The sequence below is a fragment of the Montipora capricornis genome, chromosome 13 (genome assembly GCF_036669925.1).
Source record: "Montipora capricornis isolate CH-2021 chromosome 13, ASM3666992v2, whole genome shotgun sequence".
NCBI classification, from domain to species: Eukaryota; Metazoa; Cnidaria; class Anthozoa; order Scleractinia; family Acroporidae; genus Montipora; species Montipora capricornis.
The window spans coordinates 49,820,028-49,843,733 of NC_090895.1; the positions used below are offsets into that span (position 1 = coordinate 49,820,028).

Here is a 23,706-nt window from a genome sequence, read left to right on the forward strand (position 1 = left end):
AACAAAGCGGAAGTCCAAATTGCTAGAAGCAGCACGTTAGCGGGCATACGAGAGACCTCGCTGTGTTACACCTAGGATAGATTGTTCTCCAGGTTCTAATGTCGTCAACGTCGTACAAGTTCAGAGCCTTTTTATAATATTGAAGTAATAAACTTTTAAATGAAGCTAGAGAGATGTGCCTTGTGCGTAGCTCAGCGGGAAGAACATTCCATGCGCGGCACGCGCGTATGAAAAATGAACGTTGATAGGTAACAGTTCTACATCGGTTAGGAATATAAGAAATAGCACTGCTGCTCGATGTCCTAGTAGATCTCGCAAATTGTCTAGTTACAGGTAAAGCTTCACTGTCTACGAAAACTAAGTTATTAACAGCTTTGTAGAAAAAAAACCATGTTCAAATATTCATGCCAGTATGAGATGGGTAACAGATTTGTTAGTTGGAGGCGGGTCTTATAGGTTACATCACAGCGGAAAGGGAGCTTCAAAATTAGTTTTGTTGCACGGCGCTGCACGTTTTCAACTCGTTTAAGTAGGCCAATAGACTGTGGTGACCATACTTGGGTTGCGTAGCCGAGATGGCATCGGACGATAGAAAGGTAGAGTGTGCGACGCGTTTGGGTGCTTTGGATGTACCTAGAAACTCGACGCACAAACCCAAGGAGTTTGTTGGCTTTCGCACACTGTTCAGTTACTTGTTTGTCCGAGGTGAGGTTGCTTGACACCCACACAGCGAGATCTTTCTCTGTATCGCAAGATTCCAAAGGCGTTTCCTTGAGAGTATAGGTAGGCTGTACAGGTGATTTTTTGCGGGTGATGCACCGGTATTTGCACTTGGACTGATTAAATATGAGCCCGGATGATTCAGACCAACTGACAAGATCGTTAAGGTCAGATTGCAAGGCGTTACAGTCTGTGATGGAATCAATACTCTTAAAAATCTTGGTATCATCGGCATAACAGGCAACTCTCGATGTTTTAACAGCGTTTTGTAGATCGTCCACAAACAGCAGAAACAATATCGGTCCTAATAGGGACCCTTGCGATACCCCGGATGTAACCGGCAATTCTCAGGAAGTAGCTCCGAGAACTGTAACCTGTTGCTTGCGCCCCCGTAAATATGAACGAAACCAGTCGTGAAGTTTGCCAGTAATGCCGTATTGGTGCAACCTCCCAAGTAGCTTGGTATGATCCACTTTGTCGAATGCTTTACTCATGTCAAGATATAAAATGTCTATTTGTTTACCGGCGTCGAGTTGACCGCCAATGTAATGCAAAACACTAGTGAGCTGAGTCACACAAGATCTACCGGCTAAAAAGCCATGTTGTTCGCGGCTGATGAAGTGGGATGTATAATTCCGTAAACCCGCCAGAACACAGCGCTCGAGAACTTTGGAGATGACAGGGAGAAGAGAGATAGGGCGATAATTCTCCACAAAGTCTCTTTTTCCTTTCTTGAAAATCGGTACTATGTTCGCGAGTTTCCAGTCTTCTGGAAAGATGGCGAGCGGCAAAGGTTTGTTGAATAAGATGGTCAGGGACGGTGCGATCTGGTCAGCGGTTTCCTTCAGCAGGCGCACTGGAATTCCATCGGATCCAGTTGCTTTGTTTATATCAAGCTGTTTGAGAGTTGCCAAAACCATTTCCACCGGGATCTCTAGCTCATTTAGTGTGGGATGTGAGGGTGTGGAAGGTACTGATAGAGAGTGGACCTCTGAGGGGGCAGTGAAGACCGACACAAAGTAAGAGTTAAACAACTCGGCGATCTGTTGAGGCGTTGATGCTTGAGAACTCTGCTGAGTGTCATCGCCAGAGTTCATCGTTTCAGGGAAGCTCCGCATTCTGTTCTTGAGCTTGAAAAAGGACCAAAAGCGTTTAGGCTGCCGCGCGAGATCTGAATCGAGGGAGCTGAAGTAAGTCTCACGGCTCTCACGTATAAGAGACTTGGCCTTTGCTCGTAATTCGCGATACTTCTGTTGTTGATGGTCAGTAGGAGATTTTTTTAACTTTGAGCGAGCAGCCTCCTTTTTCCGCAGAGCGTGGATGATTTCACTCGTGATCCAAGGCGGGGTGTTTTTTCCTTTAATCTTTTTGGTTGGAATAAAATCCGAGACTGCGCTCATAAATGCGTCCTTCCAAAAAGTCCAGTCAGAGTTGATGTCGTCGCTGTCTTGAATAAGATTGCATAAATTCAGGGCTTCAAGAGCTCCTCTGAGACCGTCAAAGTCTCCATTACGATAGTCGTACACTGTTCTTTTTACTCTATGGGTAGCTTTAGTAGAGGCGTGAAATTCAAAGGACACCGTGCCATGGTCCGTGAACACGTCCGATTCTTTTGGACTGAGCACCTCGCGTACGCGAACACGGTCCGGCACATTCGTAATTACAAGATCTAACACCCTGTCACGACGGGTGGCAATAAAGTTTAATTGCGTTAAAAGATGGTGGTTATGAATTTCTAAGAACGCCACCTCTTTTGTGCCTGTGGTGTTTTCTAGCGAGTCCCAAGAGATCTTGGACAGGTTCAGGTCGCCACCTATTACCATATTTTCATAGGTTTCAGAAGCATGATCAAGAAAAATATTAAATTTTTCCAACCAGCAGCCTGTATCATCTTCGGGATCTGGCCAATAAATCGAGCAAAACAAAACTTTCTTATTGCAAAAAGTAGTCATCTCAGCGCACACAAGCTCTAAGTCCTCCAAATTTTCTGAGTCCGGCAAATATTCCCGCGTTGATTTGAAGGAGTTTGCTTTGGCAGCAATAAGAACGCCACCACCATTACGATCCTTACGGTCTTTCCTATAGACAATAAAGTCAGAAAGCGGGAAAAGTTCTTGGTCGAGGATGTTAGCATTCAGCCAGGTTTCACTGATTAATACGATGTCGGCGTGTTCGGAACAGACTAGATCTTGAACCCGATCTAAATTGCTCACTCTTGAAGTCCCGAAAATCTAAGAGCAACCTTCTAGTCTTCTCTGATAAGGAAGATACTCACAACCCTTATTGGTGAACAGCAATGTGTGAGGTTAAGCTGATAACTTTCATCCCAAGCCAGCCATATGTAAGAAAAACGTGGAATAATGTGGTTAATGTCTAGGTCTGTCCAAACAGAAAATATTTGTGATAATGCATTTTAAAATGTTAGTAAAGCTAATGGGTTCAATTCCCATTTATAAACCTTGAAATCACTTTTAAGGTGGCTCCCTAGAGTATTTGCTAATACCCTCACTACGGGACACAAGTTACAAAAGGAAACCTAATTAATCACGTTTTTCGCAACGTTTTCCCTGTAGAGACCTACCAGCATGGGTACCAATATAATAAGGCTTATTTTTTGGGTGTCCATTTTTGGATTATGGCCGTTACCATGGCAACATCACATCTTATGACAGGCAGATATTTTCCTATTTTTGGCCGTAATTTCCTTAATATTTATACTTTCCTTTAGTGAGTTTTTTTATCCTTTGCCACATTATGGAAATGATATTGCCTGACATTTTGAAGTGGTAAAAAGTCAAGGTCGTTCAGACGACAACAGCAATGTGCCTTCTCTTTTTAAGCAGGTTCATCGAATATAATGTTTAACTGATTGCCTGAGAAATGTTGGTGTTTTGATTAATAATGTGAATCATTTGACTTTCACAGGAAGGTGGAAAACTAAAGTTTGAGCAAAACAAATCAAACAAAATTTGTTACTTCATCGACAATTTTAATTTGCCCGTGAATGCTAAGCTCAGACTTGAGAAAGACTATGGGCGCCCTTCAGGATTGCAAGTGGAATACCGGTTAAAACCAATCCATAGTCATTGGACAGAGGTATTTATACTACAAGGTCTCTTTTTTCTCCTTTTTTTGCTCATTTAAAACGCCCTCGAGTGAGTACTTAAAAAGAAATTTACCCCCTCCGAAGAAACATTGAGTACTAAATGTCTCGCACAGAATATTTAAAGGCCACAGTGTCATTTTGTGAAATGACACTTCAGTCGTCAAATTTAGAAGACACAAATGAAGGATTTTCCTTGAGTAAAAGCATGAATCTTTTGATATTGCACAAAGCAAAGTACAAGACAATACAGAATTGATCAGTCCCCATAGGGGCTTTCCGGGACTCATTAAACACTTAACGAGATAACAGAACAGAACAACAACAACTGTTAAGAATCCCAACTGGCCGGGGGCAAACCAGTTGGCTATCTACATGTACGAGTGCAGCTGAGAAGTTGAACCAGGGACTGCTTATACGAATGGTCAGAACGGGTCTTGAACACGGGTTCTTCTTGTAGGCCGCAGTGGCTCCTGCGTTTTGTGAGATCTTGTCATCAGCAGCAGAATCAGCACCACTTTCTTACTAAAACATTAGTGTTTCCAAGGCGAGATATGATGCATTTTTTTTCACAAGAATGTGTTCCACGCGTTTTTGTATTTGTTCCGTTTAGAAAGACGCAGATTAAGCACATGACGAAACTTTTTTTCCTTGAAAATTTTTTTCGTAGGAACCAAAACTGCTCAACTAGGAACCAACGCTTCTCTCTGTCGTCATGTGGAACAATAAGGTCCTCGTTCGTTTAATGAAAAGGAACCTCTCGTTCCGTGGTAGCTATTTAGGAAAAATTTCCATTCGTTTATTCAGAAGGAATACCTTCTCTTTTTATCGCTTAGGGAACAATAGTTCCTGTTTCGGTGTGGTCCGATTTTCTTTTGTTCTCTTTTGCAATAAATGAAACAGCTGTTCCGATCCTGTTTTGATTAATCGTTCAGTAAACTCAATAAGGAGCGTTTGTTTCTTATCATACGACCTACTAAAATCGTAGCATTTCAGAGTGACAAAAAGGGAACTGTTGTTGTGATGAAGTCTGTTCTGTTTAACTGGTTGTTCTTTGCTAAATGCCATTTGGTCCTATTATAGTACAAAAGAACATTATCTTTCTGAATAATAATGCTCCTTTAATGAATGGGAAAAGTGGTTCCACTTAAGTTTTCATTTTAAAAAAACCTGTCTTGCAAAAACGCTTATCGTCGTCATCACCATCACCATCATCGTCGTCATCATCATCGTTGTCATCGTCGTCGTCGTCGTCATCACTATGATTATCGTCACCATCATGGTAATCATCATCGTCATCATCATCATCATCATCGTCATCACAGTCGGCATCGTCATCACTCACTTCAGGTAATCAGTCATTCCTCCAGGTGCTCTCTGCTGTCATCATTTGTTGTTGGCCCTCCCTTCACTTTTTTTCATTCTCCAGTACAGCCTGTTTGCTTTGTTTTTCAGGAATCTCCCAGTCTTACGAATGACTCTATTTATCTCAAGAAATTAGAGGAAGAAGTATTTCTGTCCCTCAAAAGAATTAAATTTGAAATGGAAAGAAAACGTCAACTAAAGGCGGACATTTGGTGTCACTTCGGAACAGTTCTTATTCGCCAGCCCGATGAAGGTATCATTTTTACTTTTGCAACTGTTACCTATAAAGGAATCTGTGCACGCCATGTTGATATGAATGCGAGTGAGATTTTGTAAATTTGTGTGAGAAATGCAGCTGGGAAAGGATAAACTTTGCCTGCGTTTGCTGCTTGATTTGCACGAATACAGATACTTAAAACTAGATAAAGTTCGACTGATAATGTTTGGTCTGACTCAGGTCCGGCCCCCTTCGGCCAAAGTCTTGGATAAAATGTCTAAACTTTGCGAATGTGTGAAAATGGAAAGGAAGTGCAAAATGGTGCCGAAAATTTCCAGTGAGTCCTACATTTTAAAAAAAGCAGACTTCCTCCCGAGGTAGTCCAACCATCTTAATAACCGTTCTCAAGGTTACAGTTCCATTTGATCTGAACTGATTTTTTGGCCACATGGGGGTTGCAATGGACACCCTTCATCCCTTGGTGTGTCTGAACCTCTTGTATATAGCTAGGGTTGTAATTTATTTCATTACTGGTGACCGACAATTGATTTTAAAGAACTTATGAATCTTATTTCCTCCTTGTTGGTTAGGCCCTGGCGGCGAGTGGAGTACTGAAAATGCTTTGAGCAAGCTCTTGGAGGGAACTGAGTGGAAAACATTATTTAGAGGAGGGGTCAACCTAGATGAGAAATTTGTGGAACAGTATTTGCGCAATCAGTCCCTTCCCGAATATGATGACTATCAATCAAGATACGATTTAACATTTCGAACGCCAAATAGGGGTCAATTAACTCTCAAGGTGAGGCCATGAGCCCAAAACCGGAACTATGTATAATCACACCAAAAACAGCAAAATTCATGTGGAATGAGAGACGCTTACGAATGGTGGATGATTTCGGAGAGGCTTATCTAAAACTTAGCTTAAGAGTCTTATTAATACCAGGTCTGCGATACTGTATTTTCACATATTTTGTGGACAAGCTTTTAAGGCTTTGGAGTTAGGGTGACCATCAAAAATCCCAAAGATTAAAAAAAAAAACATTACTATGTAACGGTGATGATTGGCTGGAAAGGTCTGCTTACACAAGATAATCGATTAAGCATACACAACTATGTCGAATTTGTACACTTCTAGTAAGGCTAATAACAAGTTATGTAATCTATGTCAGCTGTCATGATCAACCAATTACCAATAATTGCTTGGCAGTATCAGTTGCCTAGAAACATCACATCATCATGTTGGAGTCGCGGTAGCCTGCTCGTTAGCGTGCTGGACTCGGAGTCAAGTGACTTCTTGCTTGCGTTGTTGAAAATTAATATAATTCGCCATTGTTACATTCCCCATAATACACTTTTGTCTGTGTCCCAAATTTTGCATAAACCATTGTTTTGAAATGCTCTTGGAAATTTGCAGTGTCCCAAGAGCATTTGAAAACAATGGATTGTGCAAAATTTGGGGGGCAAACAAAGTGTATTATGGGGAATGTCAAAATAGCGAAAAGACAATTGCCCAGATAAATTACGAGGATCACTTCTTTCTTATGTGTATAACCCGCACTTCAAATATATATTGTTCAAATCCCGCTCAGGGCAATTCTTCATGTTTTTCATTCGAAATAATTAATCAGTTGATTTACAGGATGGGTTTCATTTCTTCATTCTACGGTTTATATAAATAAGCCTGCATCATTAACTTGATCCCTCTGATTAGCTGATGCCTAAGTTGGTGTTTGCCTGTGAATCGTTAGTCGATCCTTAGGTTTAAGGCTTTGAAGGGGTTTAGCCTTTCCCATCTCTATCACTCGTGAAAGAACCCCGGGATACTCACGTTAGGCCAAGTCACTATCTGGATAGCTGCGTTGCCAGCGTGGTTGTCCTGATGTGTAGTGGTCATCACACCCTACCGGTGTTCAAATCCCGCTCGGAGCAATTCTTCATGTTTTTCATTCGAAATAATTAATCAGTTGATTTACAGGATGGGTTTCATTTCTTCATTCTACAGTATATATAAATAAGCCTGCATCATTAACTTGATCCCTCTGATTAGCTGATGCCTAAGTTGGTGTTACCCTGTGAATCGTTAGTCGATCCTTAGGTTTAAGGCTTTGAAGGGGTTTAGGCTTTCCCATCTCACTCGTGAAAGAACCCCGGGATACTCACGTTAGGCCAAGTCACTATCTGGATAGCTGCGTTGCCAGCGTGGTTGTCCTGATGGTGTAGTGGTCATCACACCCTACCGGTGTTCAGGGGAACATGGGTGCAAATCCCGCTCAGGGCAATTCTTCATGTTTTTCATTCGAAATAATTAATCAGTTGATTTACAGGATGGGTTTCATTTCTTCATTCTACGGTTTATATAAATAAGCCTGCATCATTAACTTGATCCCTCTGATTAGGTGATGCCTAAGTTGGTGTTTGCCTGTGAATCGTTAGACGATCCTTAGGTTTAAGGCTTTGAAGGGGTTTAGGCTTTCCCATCTCACTCGTGTAAGAACCCCGGGATACTCACGTTAGGCCAAGTCACTATGTGGATAGCTGCGTTGCCAGCGTGGTTGTCCTGATGTTGTAGTGGTCATCACACCCTACCGGTGTTCAGGGGAACATGGGTGCAAATCCCGCTCAGGGCAATTCTTCATGTTTTTCATTCGAAATAATTAATCAGTTGATTTACACCCGACTAGTAGTAATGGGGGGACGTGGGTTCAAATCCCGCATAGGGCAAATTTTCTTTCAAACATTTATTCAATTAAAAGTATGATTATTTGGGGTGTGCATTGTCAGGGTTTCTCTCCTACACACACACACACACTTTGATAAGGTTCATTAAGCCTGCTAGTGTATGGTCAGGACACGTCCAATACAACCATTCATGATGCTTTCAGTGTTTTTCTTTCTGATTTCGATCGCTTCAGTGATCTTGCGTGTCTGACGTTGTGGAATGTTGTTATGTAGAATGTCGTCTTTTACGGGAATACACGCGTGCGTACTTGAGAAACTTGAGAAAACCCTCCGAGGTCCCCCCTACACAGTGTCAGCCTCAGCACCAGTCCCCAGTTCCCGGTTATTTTTGAAGGAAAGGTTATGAAGGATATGTATGACGGAGTTTGCGACCTCTTTCCCTCTCCTGTTTTTTGTAGCTTGCTGAAAAACTCAACAGATGGGTAAAATAAACAACCAACAACTGTATTTTCCTTCGTATTTTAATATTTATCGATACGTCATCCGGAAATAGTCGCAAATGGTATTTGCGAGACCCTAAATTTCAAAAGTTAACGTTTCTGGGGGAAAATGTCTCAGGACCCCTAATGTGGAGCACCTTTGGCGCGCGGAACTTTCTTCATTCGAGTACACCTTCAAAATCTCACGGTACGCCCCTGTTATACATTTAGTTCAATCCGACTGATTTTTGGTGTTTAGAGATATTGTTTGGTTTGTAAGTTTTCCTTAGGATTATCGGGATACCATTGACAGACAGCATACAGTTACAAGAAAAAAAGGGCTTTTTGTTTCATCAGACGAAGTGTTTCAACTTGTTTGTTTTTATTGGTTATACAACTGCAGAAAAATACATCCAAAACCGAGCGCTGTTTACTGCCTCATAGATTTTCTCTTTCTCACTGGATAAGAAGTCTGGTGCATGATGGATGCTTACCATCGTTTCATCGTATAATGAAGTGGGTTGTACTTAGAGAACTCTGTAGACTGGACTGGTCTTTTCTGTTCCAGGTATGGGTCATAAAGAAGAATATTGGAAAAACATTGGAAAGTATAAAAACCCCTTCTACTGACCTAAAGAACGTTTTGGATGAGGTACGCTTTGAAGACCAATTTACGAGCTCTCGATGTCGTGGATGGTTAATTTTACCGCCTCAAAGATATCTGCGAGCAGACATCTTATTTCCTGGTTGCGAATTTGATTGTAGACTCACTATTCGTGCACTAGCAGGTATGTTAACTATAACCATAAAAACCATTTACTACACGAACACTGCCGACAAACCTCAACATCACATCCATGTGAAAACTATTCGTTAAGACATCATGCGGACGCTGCGTGCTTTATCATTCCATTCACCATATTGCAAGAGGCGTCTGCTTTATATCTTTCTGGAGATTAAAGGGGTGGCCTCTCCCGTTTTACGCGAAGAGAAATAAAGAGCGAGTTTTAAAAGAAAGCTGTGTGAAATCCCTGTTGGCTGAAACTATGCCTGGCGTATTTTATTTAAATCTCCACTTCATAAGTATGTAAATGCGCCCAAGATGGCTGCAACGTGTTACTTTGTTCTGATGATATTAGGATTTTTTATTTGTTTTCCTAGTCCCTTTCGATCATCATTTATCAATATTTCGGTTTATGAAAGACCTCTTACCTTATTGCTGAAATGCCATGGTCCTCCTCGTGTAATTAGATCGGTTGATGGAAAAAACAAACTTACGCGCTCAATCCGTACTTGGTTCAAACGTGGACATTTGTCGCTTGGTCTGCCTACAAAATTTGACCTTACTATCTATATGGACATCGAATCTAATCCTGGTCCTACATCCTCTCGGATGGTGGGGATGCACAAAGAACAAAACGCTTATTTGGGATACGAGTTTTCTGCATCTTTGACTTCAACGAAACCGATGAACTGGCTTCTTCACAACTCACAACACACTTCTCCATTGTTGCCTTTTGTTCGTCGTACTCAGAGCTTCTGCTACTATTGGAATCGCCCATGTATTTTAATTCCTCTGGGCAAAAATCGCCAAAGAAAGGTTAGAGGTTGCAGGGCTGGAAAAATGGTTCAAGAAAAGAGGCGGCGCTCGAATAATATTCGAGCTTTGGTCTCTCCCCAAGGCTGTCGATTAAAATCTTGAAGTTCACGATTTACATGCACTATGAAGACTCCCGTTGGACCCAATCTCAGAAATTTAATTGAAATTACTCCTAACCCGATTAAAAGATACACACTGAGGGCTCGCTGTGTGAATTTTTGCTTGCTAAATGCTCGTTCAATTAACAACAAGACTACTATCATCAAAGACTTTGTTGTTGAAAATAATATTGATCTTCTTGGTGTTACGGAAACATGGCTTCAATCAGATGCTGACAATGAATTAATTATTCGTGATTTATGTCCTTCAGGCTATTCATTTCATCATGTTCCTAGGCCTGGTTCTACTCGTGGGGGAGGAGTTGGCTTGTTATTTCGATCATCCTTTAACTTAAAGTTACAGCCGCTCAAGAAGTTCATGTCTTTTGAATATATGGATTTGTTATTGTCAAGTACTGCCAATTTAAAAATCAGAGTTGTTATTGTTTACTGCCCACCTCCTTCGACCTTGAATGGTTTAACACCTTCATTGTTCCAGGATGAGTTTTCTACGTTCCTGGAACATTACATCACTGATCCTGGTGGATTATTATTAGTTGGTGATTTTAATATTCATGTTGACACCTCTGCTTCCCAACACTCAACTGAATTTCTTCAATTGTTGGATGCTTTCAATCTTACTCAACATACACATGGCTCAACACATAAAGAAGGACACACCTTAGATCTTGTGATTACAAGATCTGATGATAATATTGTTTCGAACTTAACAATTGGTTCTCCTTTTGTCATCTCTGATCATGCTGTTGTTCACTTCCAGCTATCGCTCAATAACCGCCGCTCGACAAGAAGATTATTTCATTCAGAAAGCTTCGATCTATTGACTTTGATAATTTTTGTGTTGATGTTATGAATTCTAGCCTTCCTGATCTTTTTGCCTCGTCATCTTCATCCTTAGATTATTTGATTGATCAATATAACAAAGTTCTTATTTCCATACTTGAGGCTCATGCTCCACTGCAAACCAAGACAGTTACTCTGCGTCCCGATGCACCTTGGTATTCTGAGGAGATAAATAATTTAAAGAGATCCCGTAGAAAACTTGAACGACGCTGGCGAATGACCAAACTTCCTTCTGATCGTAAGTTGTTTATTGAGGGATGCAATGCTGTCAACAACTTAATTCGTGACTCCAAGAAGAACTATTTCTCATCATTAATTAAGGAGAATCAGTCAAATTATAAACAGCTTTTTAAAATAATTGACAAACTACTACAAAGGAAAACAGATATTCAATATCCCCCCTGCAAATCGCCTACTGATCTTGCTAACAAGTTTATTGAGTACTTCACTACAAAGATCAAAGATAGATAGAATACGGGGTCATATAATGACTGCTGCTCCCTCTCATCGAGATACAGTTCCTGATGTTGACAACGCCTGTTCATATTCTTTTGATAATTTCAAAACGGTAACAGCGGATGAAGTTCATACATGTATCCTGAATCTGGCTGCTAAGTCATGTGCACTCGATCCTCTTCCGGGTTACGTTACAAGAAATGCACTTGGTGTTCTGTTGCATTTTATTTCGAAAATAATAAATATTTCGTTGGAAACTGGTCAGATGCCTTCGCAACTCAAGGTTGCCATGTTACGCCCACTCCTTAAGAAATCTTCTTTGGATCACACGCAGTTCTCCAATTATCGCCCTGTGTCGAATCTTTCATTTATCAGCAAAGCAATTGAAAAATTGGTAGCTAATCAACTTATCTCCTACATCAACGAATATGAGTTAAATGAGACATTTCAGTCAGCGTACAAACAGTATCACAGTACTGAAACTGCACTCATCCGTGTCCACAATGATATTCTTTCTGCCATTGATAATCGTCGAACCGTAATTTTACTGCTGTTAGACCTTTCTGCGGCCTTTGACACAGTTGATCATGCCATTCTCCTTTCTCGTTTACGTGTACGATTTGGGATAGCTGGAAAGCCTCTACTATGGTTGCAATCTTATTTATCGAATCGCATGCAATATGTTTCCGTCGATGGTGGTACCTCTATTAAACATGACCTTGTATGTGGAGTGCCACAAGGATCTGTCTTGGGACCCATTTTGTATTTGCTTTATACTTCGCCGCTTTCAGACATCGTAAAGAAATTTAACTTGAGCTATCATTTGTACAGCTATACTTGTCTTTCCAACCAACCATACTGGGTGATAGGGATCTAGCGGTGTGTAACATCGAGAGCTGTGTGAATGAAATTAATCATTGGATGATGGTTAATCGCCTTAAATTAAATAAAGACAAGACCGAATTATTGGTGATCTCCGCTAAACATCTTCCAGGTCCACTCCTTCACGAAATTTCAGTTGCTGGTGAAACTATTCACTCCGTGCATAAGGCGAGAAATATCGGCACTATGTTCGATAGCCATTTTTGCTTTAATGATCATGTTACTAACATTTGCAAATCTTCGTTTTATCACCTGCGAAATATCAGCTATATTAGGAAGTATCTTTCTGCGGCCACTACTGAATTGCTGGTTCATATGTTTGTATCTTCGAAGTTGGATTATTGTAATTCTCTTTTGTATGGCCTACCAGCCTACACTATAAAAAAGCTACAACACGTCCAGAATGCCGCGGCGCGCCTCGTCACACTAACAACAAAGCATGATCACATTACGCCTGTTCTTTTTAATCTTCACTGGCTTCCCGTTAATCAACGTATTATTTTTAAGATTTTGCTTATAACCTACAAGGCACTTAACAATTTGGCACCATCGTACATTTGTGATTTGCTTACATCTTACACTCCATCACGTCAACTACGCTCATCATCCAAGCGCCTTCTGGTTTCTCCATCCTATAACTTGAAAACGTATTGCGCAAGATCTTTCTCTGTAGCAGCACCATCATTATGGAATGCTTTGCCATTTGAAATTAGAAACGCTCCGTCTGTGTCTTTTTTTAAAAGTAGATTAAAAACTTTCCTTTTTAGAAAAGCTTTTTATAGTTAATTTTAGCTGTTTAAGTGTTAATTTTAAAGTTTTGTAAGTCGCCTTTGAACAGTAGGATACCGGCGCGGTATAAATCTTTTATTATTATTATTATTATTATTACTTTTTCAAATTCCATAAAACACCTGTTCTACCGCTATTTTCACAAATCCAATAATACAGTTTATTTTTTTTTTGGGGGGGGGGGGGGGCAATTTGCATTAAAACAATTGATATCCAGTTCACTGAAGCATTATACCGTGCCATGAGTAAATGACCAGTATTGTTTTTATGCAAAGAACCCCCTAAAACGTACTGCATTATGGGAATGGGAAAGTAGTGAATAGGGAAAGCAGACATTTAATCCTGCTAATGTGTTTGCCTGGTTTCGTTACCTTCCCGTGATTTTAGACAGCGGTTTCCACATGGACTTTGTACCTCAAGACGACGTAAGAAACACTTTGCTGAAGTATCTCTCCAAAGTGACTTTTTCCGATGAAGATGACTTTGGACTTCGTCTTCCAGATGAGAAACTACCAGATGGATTTAAGCTGTCGTTTATGCGTTGTTCAAAACGAGCTGTGTATGGTTTCTCGAAAGGGTTTTCAATTATCCTCTCCAAGGAGAGTACGCGAGGGTATGGAAGTGACGTCAAAAAGGTGTGTATGCGACCACCTTCCTCACGGTAACCTTGATTTCTCTTGGGAAGGGGTATTCCTCTTTTGAAGCCTTTCATTGTAATCCACGCACTTCATTAAATTTTAACCCAGGGGATGTTGGGGAGGAAGGGCAATGAGGGCTTGGGGTAAGGGGAAATTATGTAATCCACTGAATTCAAACCCAGTCGTAGGCAGAACCTCCTAAAATCATCCAATTAAAAGGAGAATACAATTGCCGTTCATCGTAACACGAAATATCTAAAATTTGTCCATAAATGTCTATATAGTGGAACCTCGATTATCCCGACTTTTTCTCTCGTCCCAATTTTGTCATGAACGAGTACCATCATGCATGGACTGCTTAGAACCGGCTGCCATTTGTGCCTGTATATGCTTCCAGTCCGCTGGGGGTAAATTGATCATTGTAAAGCGCCTTTGAGACGTTTGTGATAAAGGCGCTTTCACTTTACTTTATGAATATTAATTAGTCATGATCAAGATCCGTAGCCATATTCTTTTTAAAACTACAGCGTTGAAAAGTAAAGTGAAGGCGACATTGTTTCGCTTTCAAAAAGCAAAAGCAGCGCTCGCACACGTCGTAATGAAGAACTTTCGAATGAGTTCTGATTGGCGTAGAGTGTCCTTATTGCTAAGTGAACCAGCGTAAGTGGTCCGTCCCTTTGATTAGAGAAAAGAGAAAAAGGAACCAATTTCTTAGCTGAATATGGCGTTACATGGATAGCAGCAGATATCTGATATCCGCAAGAACAAGGAAAAGATCATGAAGTTTGCCGACAAGTGTACAGGTATTCACAACGGACAGTGAGGATGTAGACCATATTGTTTTCCAAACGATTTGTAAAAGTTTTGTTTCGCGATTAAATGTCGCTTAATTTGATCAGTTTTTGTTCCTCATTAATATTCACATTCTCGATTATCCGGACTGTTTCGTCTAGTCCCAATGAGTCCGAATAATCGAGGTTCGACTGTAATTGGAAAAAAAGAAAATAATGACACCTTTTTCCCTTCTTTTATACAAAATAGAAATTCACTCTTTTTTACGGGAAATTCAAGAACATCTTAGGAAGTACATATTCGCGAACAAATGTTCATTTTAATCATCCCTTGGTTCAATTGCTCAATTACCATGTGAATGCGAGGAGCTGTCTATCAGAGGAGTCTACAATAGCACTCATTCATGCTTTTATAACTTGTAGGTTAGACAATGGGAAAGCCCTTTTAAACGGACTGCCAAAATACCAGAGGTTACAATCTGTACAGAATTGCACCGCTCGTCTCGCTAAGCGTCTTTCTAAATGTGTTCATATTTCACCATTACTTTTTGTGCTCCACTGGTTACCAGTGGAGCATCGTCTTGTTTTTAAGATCTTATTATTGGTTTTTAAATCTTTGAAAAATCTAGCTCCAACTTATATCAGTAATTTATTAACACAGTATAGTCCTAGTCGTAGTCTCAGGTCATCCAGTCAGTCTTTACTGGTTGTTTCAAAGTCCATCCAAAAGACTTATGGTAACAGGGTTTTCGCAGTGGCTGGTCCATGGCTGTGGAATGCTCTGCCCATTCGTTTGAGACAGCCTGGTATTTCATTAGGTACTTTTAAGAAACGTCTGAAGACTTACCTTTTAAAAAAACATTTTATTGTAATTATGTCATAATTCATGTAATCTCTGTTTAATTATCTTTTAAAGGTAGTATTGTAAAGTGCCATAGTGCAGTTAGTGGATATGGCGCTATATACATCTATTTAACCACTCGTGGCCCTTGAGGTCGATGGGTCTAATTGTTTTTGTATCACCCAACTAGTTGGACAGAAAAGGCAATAATAAAGTTAGCAAATGGAAGTTGCAGAAAGATTTATTTGGGAATAAAACGAAAGAAAGCGTAACGCTTTTCGCTACTCGAGGACTATTACTAATAGTCCTCTAGTAGCGTAGCCAATCAAAATGCAGCATTTGCATTCGTCCACTAGTACGGTGATACTAATCATTATTATTATTATTATTGTTATTATTATTATTATTATTATTATTATTATTATTATTATTATTATTATTATTATTATTATTCAGTATCATCATTGGAATGCCATTCACTTTATTGAAAATTGTGTTTGAAATAACATTAACACCAGTAACACTGTCTTTTACATTTTTGAAAAATCATTACTGGCACACTGTTAACACACTTGTACACGTACACTGTAACCGATCAATTCCATAATATCCTCGTCCCATATGTCAATATCCTGACCCAGTACACACCGTAATTTTTCTAACTTAACTGTAAATTTACTAGAACAAATCAGATAACAAGTTCATCAGTCCTGACTAACACTACTGAAGGAGCAGTCAAGAAAATGGTTACTATCCAAAATTTAGACAGGCAGAAACCTTTTCAACCAGCGAACTACGTATCCTTGAGATCTTTTAACTTCAAGTACAAAATTAACGATAGTTAATTCGCTTCTAATCACACGGTGTTCATGTTTATTCAACGTAACCAAACATCTCTTTTATTTATTTTTCTTTTGGAAGGAGACAAATCTATGAATTCAATTTTATTTTTCGCTTTCAGGAGACTGACTTCCATCTTCATTGCAAAGAATGGGACGAGTTGCTTAACAGGGGAATTTGGGAACCTGCAGAAATAACGAAAAAGCTTCCTGATTTCTTCCGTTTTGTAAAGAAATTCCAGGATTCTATCATTTACGAAATAGAACGTGAAGGTGCCTCAGGTTTGTAATGTAAAAATTGTAATTTAATCATGCTGATCTAGTAGTGGAGGAAAGATAGCTACGGTTTGGATTCAACAGACTGACTGTTCCAAGGGCGTAACCACTGCATTAAAGAATTGTTGGCGGTGTGCTTTTCATGAAACGAATGTTTTTAGAGGCCAAAATACTGTCATGACATCGTTTTTATTGAGGACATCTTTGGCGAAGTTTTAATTTCGCTCTCTCCAACGTACTGGACTGAAGAGATTCCTGATACCTCTCCGGTTTGTTGAATTTTAAAAGATGTGTGGACGAGTTAATTTGTTGTTTAAAACATATATATATATGGGCGTTTTAAAGTGGTACTATGACGAAAATCTTTAGTGTTCGTTTCGACTTTTTTCAACAGGAATTTAGTAATTGTGTCTAAGGGTACACAATGCACGAGAATTTTGAACGATGTAGGCGAAATTAGCCTGGTAATAGCTCGGCAAAAATCGCAGAAAACCCGTCGCTCTTACTGATTGAGCAGGCGATGGCACGTGTGTGCGGAATTACGCATAATTTACTTCGTGACGTCATCTTCTCATGGAGCTTCTGTCCGGCTAGGACTTGCTGATCTTTATTCTTTTGAGCGTCTCTTGAGCGAAAAGACAGTGTCTAAGAAACAATATGATTACTTATTACCAAAAGAATAAAAATACTTATGTGACCTTGAACCAGTGAAAAATCCTAAAAGTCCGACATTTCGCCGCTTAAGGTAATTCCCTTGAAAATGACGTTACTATCCAGATTTTTTTCAAAGTTTACACAATTGGTACTCATACACAGGACATTAAAAAAATACAATAAAAAGATGGGGTCACCATGCTTGTTTTTGCGCTGTATGCCTTTTATTCTAAGTGTTTTTTTACCGAATTACGCGAGAAGCGTTCGAAACTAAATCAACCGGAAAAATTGTTGTCATGTCTCAAAAGCTACTTAGCATTACTGAAAACTTGAACTTATTTGTTTGTCCGGGCTGTAATCTTTAAGTCTAAAGTGATTTGAAATTGCTCAATCTTGCAAAGAAATGTCAGCAAATTGGACGGCTACAGTTATCACCTAGCACTCAGTGTCTGGCTCCAAATGCAGTTCCACGTCATTTATATGTAAATACTACAACTTACACTATCCAACTTTTTTTCTCCTTGAAAATGTGTTTTCCGTGTACCTATTAGGGGTAAATAGAACCATTAAAAATGGGGGTCAGCGTGCTTGTTTCTTCGTAACACTATAATAATGCATGGCAAAGGGGTAATTTGAGCTGCAAAATGATCATTTTCCGCGAAAGGACTGGGGTGAGTTCCAAAACAACACCTTCTTAACCGAGAAGAGTTATCATGATTGCTCTTAAAAGCTCTTCAAAAGCAAAAACGGCCTTTACTGCCTCTCTACAGATGGCCGAGGTGAAACGCCGTCATCTCCAAAGTCGCAATGTTATGCGCAGTGTGAGATGCGCGGTGCAAAACAAGGGAATCACCTGAAGTAGAAACTCCAAAACGCGAACAATTCCAAGGCCTTTTTATTTTCACTAATCCTACAGCCAGGAAGAATAAACAACCTGGGAGCTCCGCTTATAGGCTTAGATAAATCTATACATTATTTCATCTTATCCGTCCCTAAAAAGTTCTTCGAAGACGCCACTCACTTCTCTTAGATTGCATAGAAAATTAGCCACGATTTCTTGCCGTGATGCGAATCAACCTCGTTCCCAGGGTTTCTCTTCTCTGCCTCCTTTGTCGTTAAGAAAAGAGACCCTGGTTGCGGCTGGTCACGTGGATCCCAAAATCTGGGTGCTTTTTCAAATGTGTGTTGAGGGAGAGGTGGCGGTGTAGTTCTTTTCATCTGATTTTGTGGCCAAACGTAAGGCGAGCGTCGAAACGTTTCACGACAAGGTGTTTTGTGTACTGTACATACCAACAAGCAAGCAAGCGTAGTGTGTGATCTACTGTTTTATGATAGTGTAACTGTATGTTTTGCAGAAGCAACTTGAGCTACTAACCAAATCTTTTTTTGTGTGTGACCGTTTATATTCGTCGCTCGACATCAAGTCGAAAGTCTTATCGGTCGCAAAAGCTCTTGTTTTTGGCTTGACCGCTTTTTTGGGAATCTCCTGTGGGAATATAACATTTACCTTTTTGAAACTTACATTGTATGGTAAAGATTAATAATTGATTTTAAAAATGCCTTGTCAAACGAATACGAGTTGTGGGATCAAAATATAACGAAAACCCTAACCCAGTGGATAAATGTTTGTCAAGGAGTGCCACGTGACCAGCCGCAACCAGGGTCTCTTTTCTCAACGACAAGAGAGGCAGAGAAGAGAGACCCTAGAAACTAGGTTGTGATGCGAATATGACGTCACTTCCTATCTTCTTGACTAGTGCCAAGTCGTTTGTGAAACGCTCGGTCATTTTTGATTCGAGTAATGGCGGATAGTCGAAACCAAAAAAACAGTTAAAGGTCAAAATAATCTGCCTTCCCGTTCGAATTTTGAAATAAAACTTAGCATGGTAGTATTCAGGACTCCTACTTCGCAAAAATGAAGAGAGAAGGAAATGCAAAATTTTGATCATAGTACCACTTTAACGAGAGTTGCAAATGAATACGCGTTTGGCATAATGATTTTTTTTCACTAAAGGATGCCACTTCTAAGATCGGAAACTAAGCGGATTAAGGTCTCAGTGAGAGTGGTAATCGCAGTTGTGAAGCAGCGTGCGAAAGAAGCCCTGAAAAAAATCCAGAAGCACTCCGCAGTTCAAATACTTCTTTCTGTCAGTAGATTCACCTGGTGCGTAGTACACTACGAACTTACAAGTCATAAGCTCCCAGTGGGCTGAATAGCTTTGTTGGAAGAGCAAGTACTGGTGCTACGCAATCACACGGTCATGGGTCCTGTGCAACGAGCACGGATTTATTTCATGCTTCTAGTTACAAGTGACCAGCTCTCAGTTGGCTTGATAGCTCAGTTTCTAGAGCACATGCAGTGCAATCACACTGTCATGGGTTCGAATCACGTTCACTGAGCATGGATTTATCTCATGCCTCTACTTACAAGTGACCAGCTCCCAGATGGCTCGATATCTCAGTTGGTACAGCAAGTGCAGTGCAATCGCACGGTCATGTGTTCGGTTAATTCGAGTACCGTTCACTGAGCATAGATTTGTTTCAGGATTTTATTTACAAGTGATCAGCTCCCAGTTGGCTTGATAGCTCAGTTGGTAGAGTACGTGCAGCCCAATCGCACTGACATGGGTTCGAATCTCATTCACGCCAACAGTTTTTTCAGGATCTTTCGCAACTGCTCCAGTTCCTTCATAACTGGGATGATTTCTTTTACCTGAGCCCTACACACTCCGAAGTTAAAATGTACGAAAATTTCATATTTCATGTAAGGGAATTAAGACCTATTTCGTCCCCAGATTTATGCTTATGTCCTCAAGGACATAAGCAAAACCTCCATTTGTAATTGGCGAGAGCAGGTCTCATTTTTCAGATTTAATATTTAATTTGTTCATCCGATTTTTAGTTCCTCCTGAAATTCTTGCACGGGGTTCATCAGCCGTGAAATCCTATGACAAGGCCCTCTCTGACGGTAGAACTTCCCTCAAGAGAGTTCCAATAATGCTGATTGGACAAGATAGAGCCGGAAAGACGAGCTTAAAAAAGTCGTTGAAAGGGATCTGTTTTGACCCGGAAGAAGATAGCACCGTGGGAATAAATGTGGATCCTTCGTATTTCAAGGTGACTACTGACGCGTTCAGAAAAGGGACTGTAGCTGAACAGCAGGATGCTGATGGAGATATTTCGTTTGACCGTCATGTAGCAATGCAAATTGTGCAAGACTTAAGGAAGGGAAATGGAAGCCCCTCATCTAGAACCATCACACAAGAAATACAAACTCCCTTCGATGATGAATGCGAAATAACTACTACCATTCAACCAGAAAGGCATACTAAACAAGGTGAAGCCCGCGAGAAAGCGCCAAGGCCCACAAAAGATGCACCTGACATATCACCCTTCCCATCAGGAGACAACCAACAAGCTGGTACTGATTCTACCCTTACCCTTCCAGAGGAAATAGCAGTGGAAACTGTAACAGTACTTAAAGATGATTTGGACGACAACAGAGAACATGTTTTTTTAACTCTGTGGGATTTTGCTGGACAATCAGTTTACTATGACACGCATCCGATCTTCGTAACAGAACAAGCAATTTATTGTTTGGTGTATGATCTCAGCTTAAATCCTGACGAGTCGGCCAAACCAGTTGTAAAACAAGGTGTAGACAAAACATTTCAACAGAGCAGTAATCTAAAGACCAATTTAGATTACCTGGATTTTTGGATGATGTCTGTGGCATCTCTGGCGGGAGGTGCCCCGGAGAGTGCAAATGAAACTACTGCTAAGGATGAGATGTTGCCACAAATGCTACCTCCTGTTTTTTTAGTGTGCACCCATGCCGATACACCTTATGACAAGGAGCGCAATCCTACAGAGATAGCCCATGAAATCTTTGGATGTCTAAAGAGAAAACCATACGGAAACCACTTGTCTGACGTTTTCGTTGTGGATAACACAAAATCTGGTACAGAGTCTGAGTGTTCGGAAGTGGTAAGTTTGAGAGAAGAAGTGTATGACGTTGCTAAAGGACTACCACGTATTAGCAAAACCATTCCAATCAAATGGCTAAAATTTGACAAGGCCCTAGCAGCATTAAAAGAAGAAGAAAAGCACTTTGTTTCCCTGGAAACGGCAAAGGACATCGCAGAATCTTGCAATATCGTTGATGACGTAGAGTTTGAGACAGTGATGAACTATTTGCATGACCTGCGAATTTTGATTCATTTTAATGACACCCCAGCTTTGAACGAATTGGTGGTATTAGATATACAGTGGTTAATTGATGTGTTTAAAAATGTAATAACCGTCAAACGTTATGACAGAAAGGAAAAGAAATTATTCCACCTCTGGTCCGAGCTTGAAAAGAAAGGAGTCTTGCATGAGGAACTGTTGAGTCATGTTTGGGGACCTTTATGCGAAAAGGAAGGATTGTACCAGGGTCTCATTACCATCATGGAAAAATTCAGTTTGCTGTGCCCTTTGTCTTCGGAAAAGCCAAAGAGCTACTTGGTACCATCTATGTTGAAAACCGATCCAGTTGTCAATTTGGTTTCTTCAGCACAAGTCCCGTCACTGTTTGTTAAATTTAAACCTAAGAAAGTCCCTGCAGGTTTTTTTCATCGATTAGTCCTACAGTTCTTTCGGTGGGGCAAAGGAAATTTTTTGAGCGCAGAAATACCTCAGTTGTTCCAGAACGTTGTTAGATTCATTACCTGCGGAGACAATATCTGTTCTGTGATCTTCGTATGCCACACTTCAACTGTTGAAGTCGCTATTTGCGCACACGTCCAGCAAAAGGCAACTGCACATACTTGTGCCAGTCATTGCGCTAGTGTTGTTTGCCAGCAGCTGGGCTTAAGGTTAGAGAGCATGCGCAATGAGTTTTTCTGGTTAAGAAAAATGAGATATGAATTGGCGGTTCTGTGCCCAGTGTGCTGTCAAGGAGGGGCTCTTGAGGATTACTGTGATTCACATGGTCTTAAAGGATGCAAAGAGGAGCACTGTCTTCGTTTTTTGTCGCTCTCTCAGTTGGACAGTGCAAAGACACCAATCGTTTGTACCAAGCCTGGACTTAAAGAAGATGTCGTTGTTGACGTTGAGCAGTTTTCACCTTGGGTCCGTCCCTCAGGACAGCAGGTACCAACCCCCCCTCCCCCACCCCCCACCCTCTTCCCCTTCCTCAAAGTTCCGTAAATTGGAGGAGAGGGAATCGAATGAAATTTCCGTAATACAATTTTTAAATTTAGGACTTCCGAGTCTGACATAACGTTCCATAGGGTTGGGAATACAAAGTGGAGCAAAATACGGTAAAAGCACAACACTTTGTCATAAGCTATTGTCAGTTTTCAAAGGAAACGAATATAGTTAATTAAGCTACAACCTACTTTTCTGATACGCAGAACAGTCCTTCACCTCCCTCTCTTCATAAAGAGTGCTTTGAATCTTTATCGCTTGACTAAAAGGGTGACTTTTTGCGAAAATGGTTGGGTGAACTCAGATTGTTCTCGATGTAGGGTTATTTACAGCATTTACTTGGTTATAAATTATTGACTCTTTTTACTAAACAGCATGTCCATCGTGAACCAGGTGTAAGAGGTCTTTTAACCAACGAAGGTGAGGCTTTATTTGTAAACTACAGTACGACTGCTTATGTTCTTCAACATTGACTGACATTGAATATCTTTAATTTCTCAATCCCTTTTTGAAGGGCTTTCAGTTTTAAGCGATCAAAATGATGGCCCAGTATGTACATCACGGAACGCGTGTCAATTGGGAGAGAATCTTCAGTGCAGCCAAGGCGCACTGGACAACCCAGGCGTTGAAACCGGGGCACTAATCAGCCCTCGTTTTTCACGAGAAGCTGAATATTTAAATTCACTTGAAGTTTCCGAGCGCTTCAGGGAAATCATATCGGCTGGAACCGCAGGTAAGCTAATAGTGGGATATATATATAGCTATACCTATAGAGAGAGAGAAAGAGAGGGGGAGAGGGAGAGGGAGAGAGTATATGTATGTATGTTGCCGGTAAAATCCGTTCTCAGGTTGAGTCCTTTTTTACCTATCTTAAATTGGTGATCGTCATGTTACCTTGGTGAAATACGCCCTCAGATGAATTGAAGAAACTTCTTTTGGAGTCTGAATTAAGGCTTGAGAAAAATTAGGTTAGTATTAGTTTTGGTTGCCATGAATGGATATCAGTTGATTATATAACAGTAAATAATGAAAATATCCGTGCTGACTTGAGCATGTTCGTCGTTGTAGTGTAGTGGTGAAGACACAGTCATAATTATAGGTCTGGAGGGTCCTAGTTCGGGTACTGGTAAGTGTATGGTACAGTTCTTTGTTCCCTTGCTATGTTGTAATGTTTAGACGGAATGGAATATAGTAACCGATAAAATGATACGAAACATGATGAAGA

At 40.4% G+C, this 23,706-nt stretch overlaps 1 protein-coding gene across 1 annotated transcript in view; it reads left to right on the forward strand.

Moving 5' to 3' along the window:
- Nucleotides 1-22,954, forward strand: part of LOC138030943 (uncharacterized) — a 38,480-nt gene extending 15,526 nt beyond the window's left edge. The window contains exons 4-11 of the mRNA XM_068878799.1: nt 3,646-3,816; nt 5,279-5,441; nt 5,996-6,204; nt 9,132-9,351; nt 13,640-13,887; nt 16,484-16,643; nt 20,194-22,424; nt 22,856-22,954. Of these exons, the coding sequence (XP_068734900.1) occupies nt 3,646-3,816; nt 5,279-5,441; nt 5,996-6,204; nt 9,132-9,351; nt 13,640-13,887; nt 16,484-16,643; nt 20,194-22,424; nt 22,856-22,954 (3,501 nt within the window). The remainder of the gene's footprint in view (nt 1-3,645; nt 3,817-5,278; nt 5,442-5,995; nt 6,205-9,131; nt 9,352-13,639; nt 13,888-16,483; nt 16,644-20,193; nt 22,425-22,855) is intronic.
- The last annotated feature ends 752 nt before the right edge of the window (nt 22,955-23,706 follow it).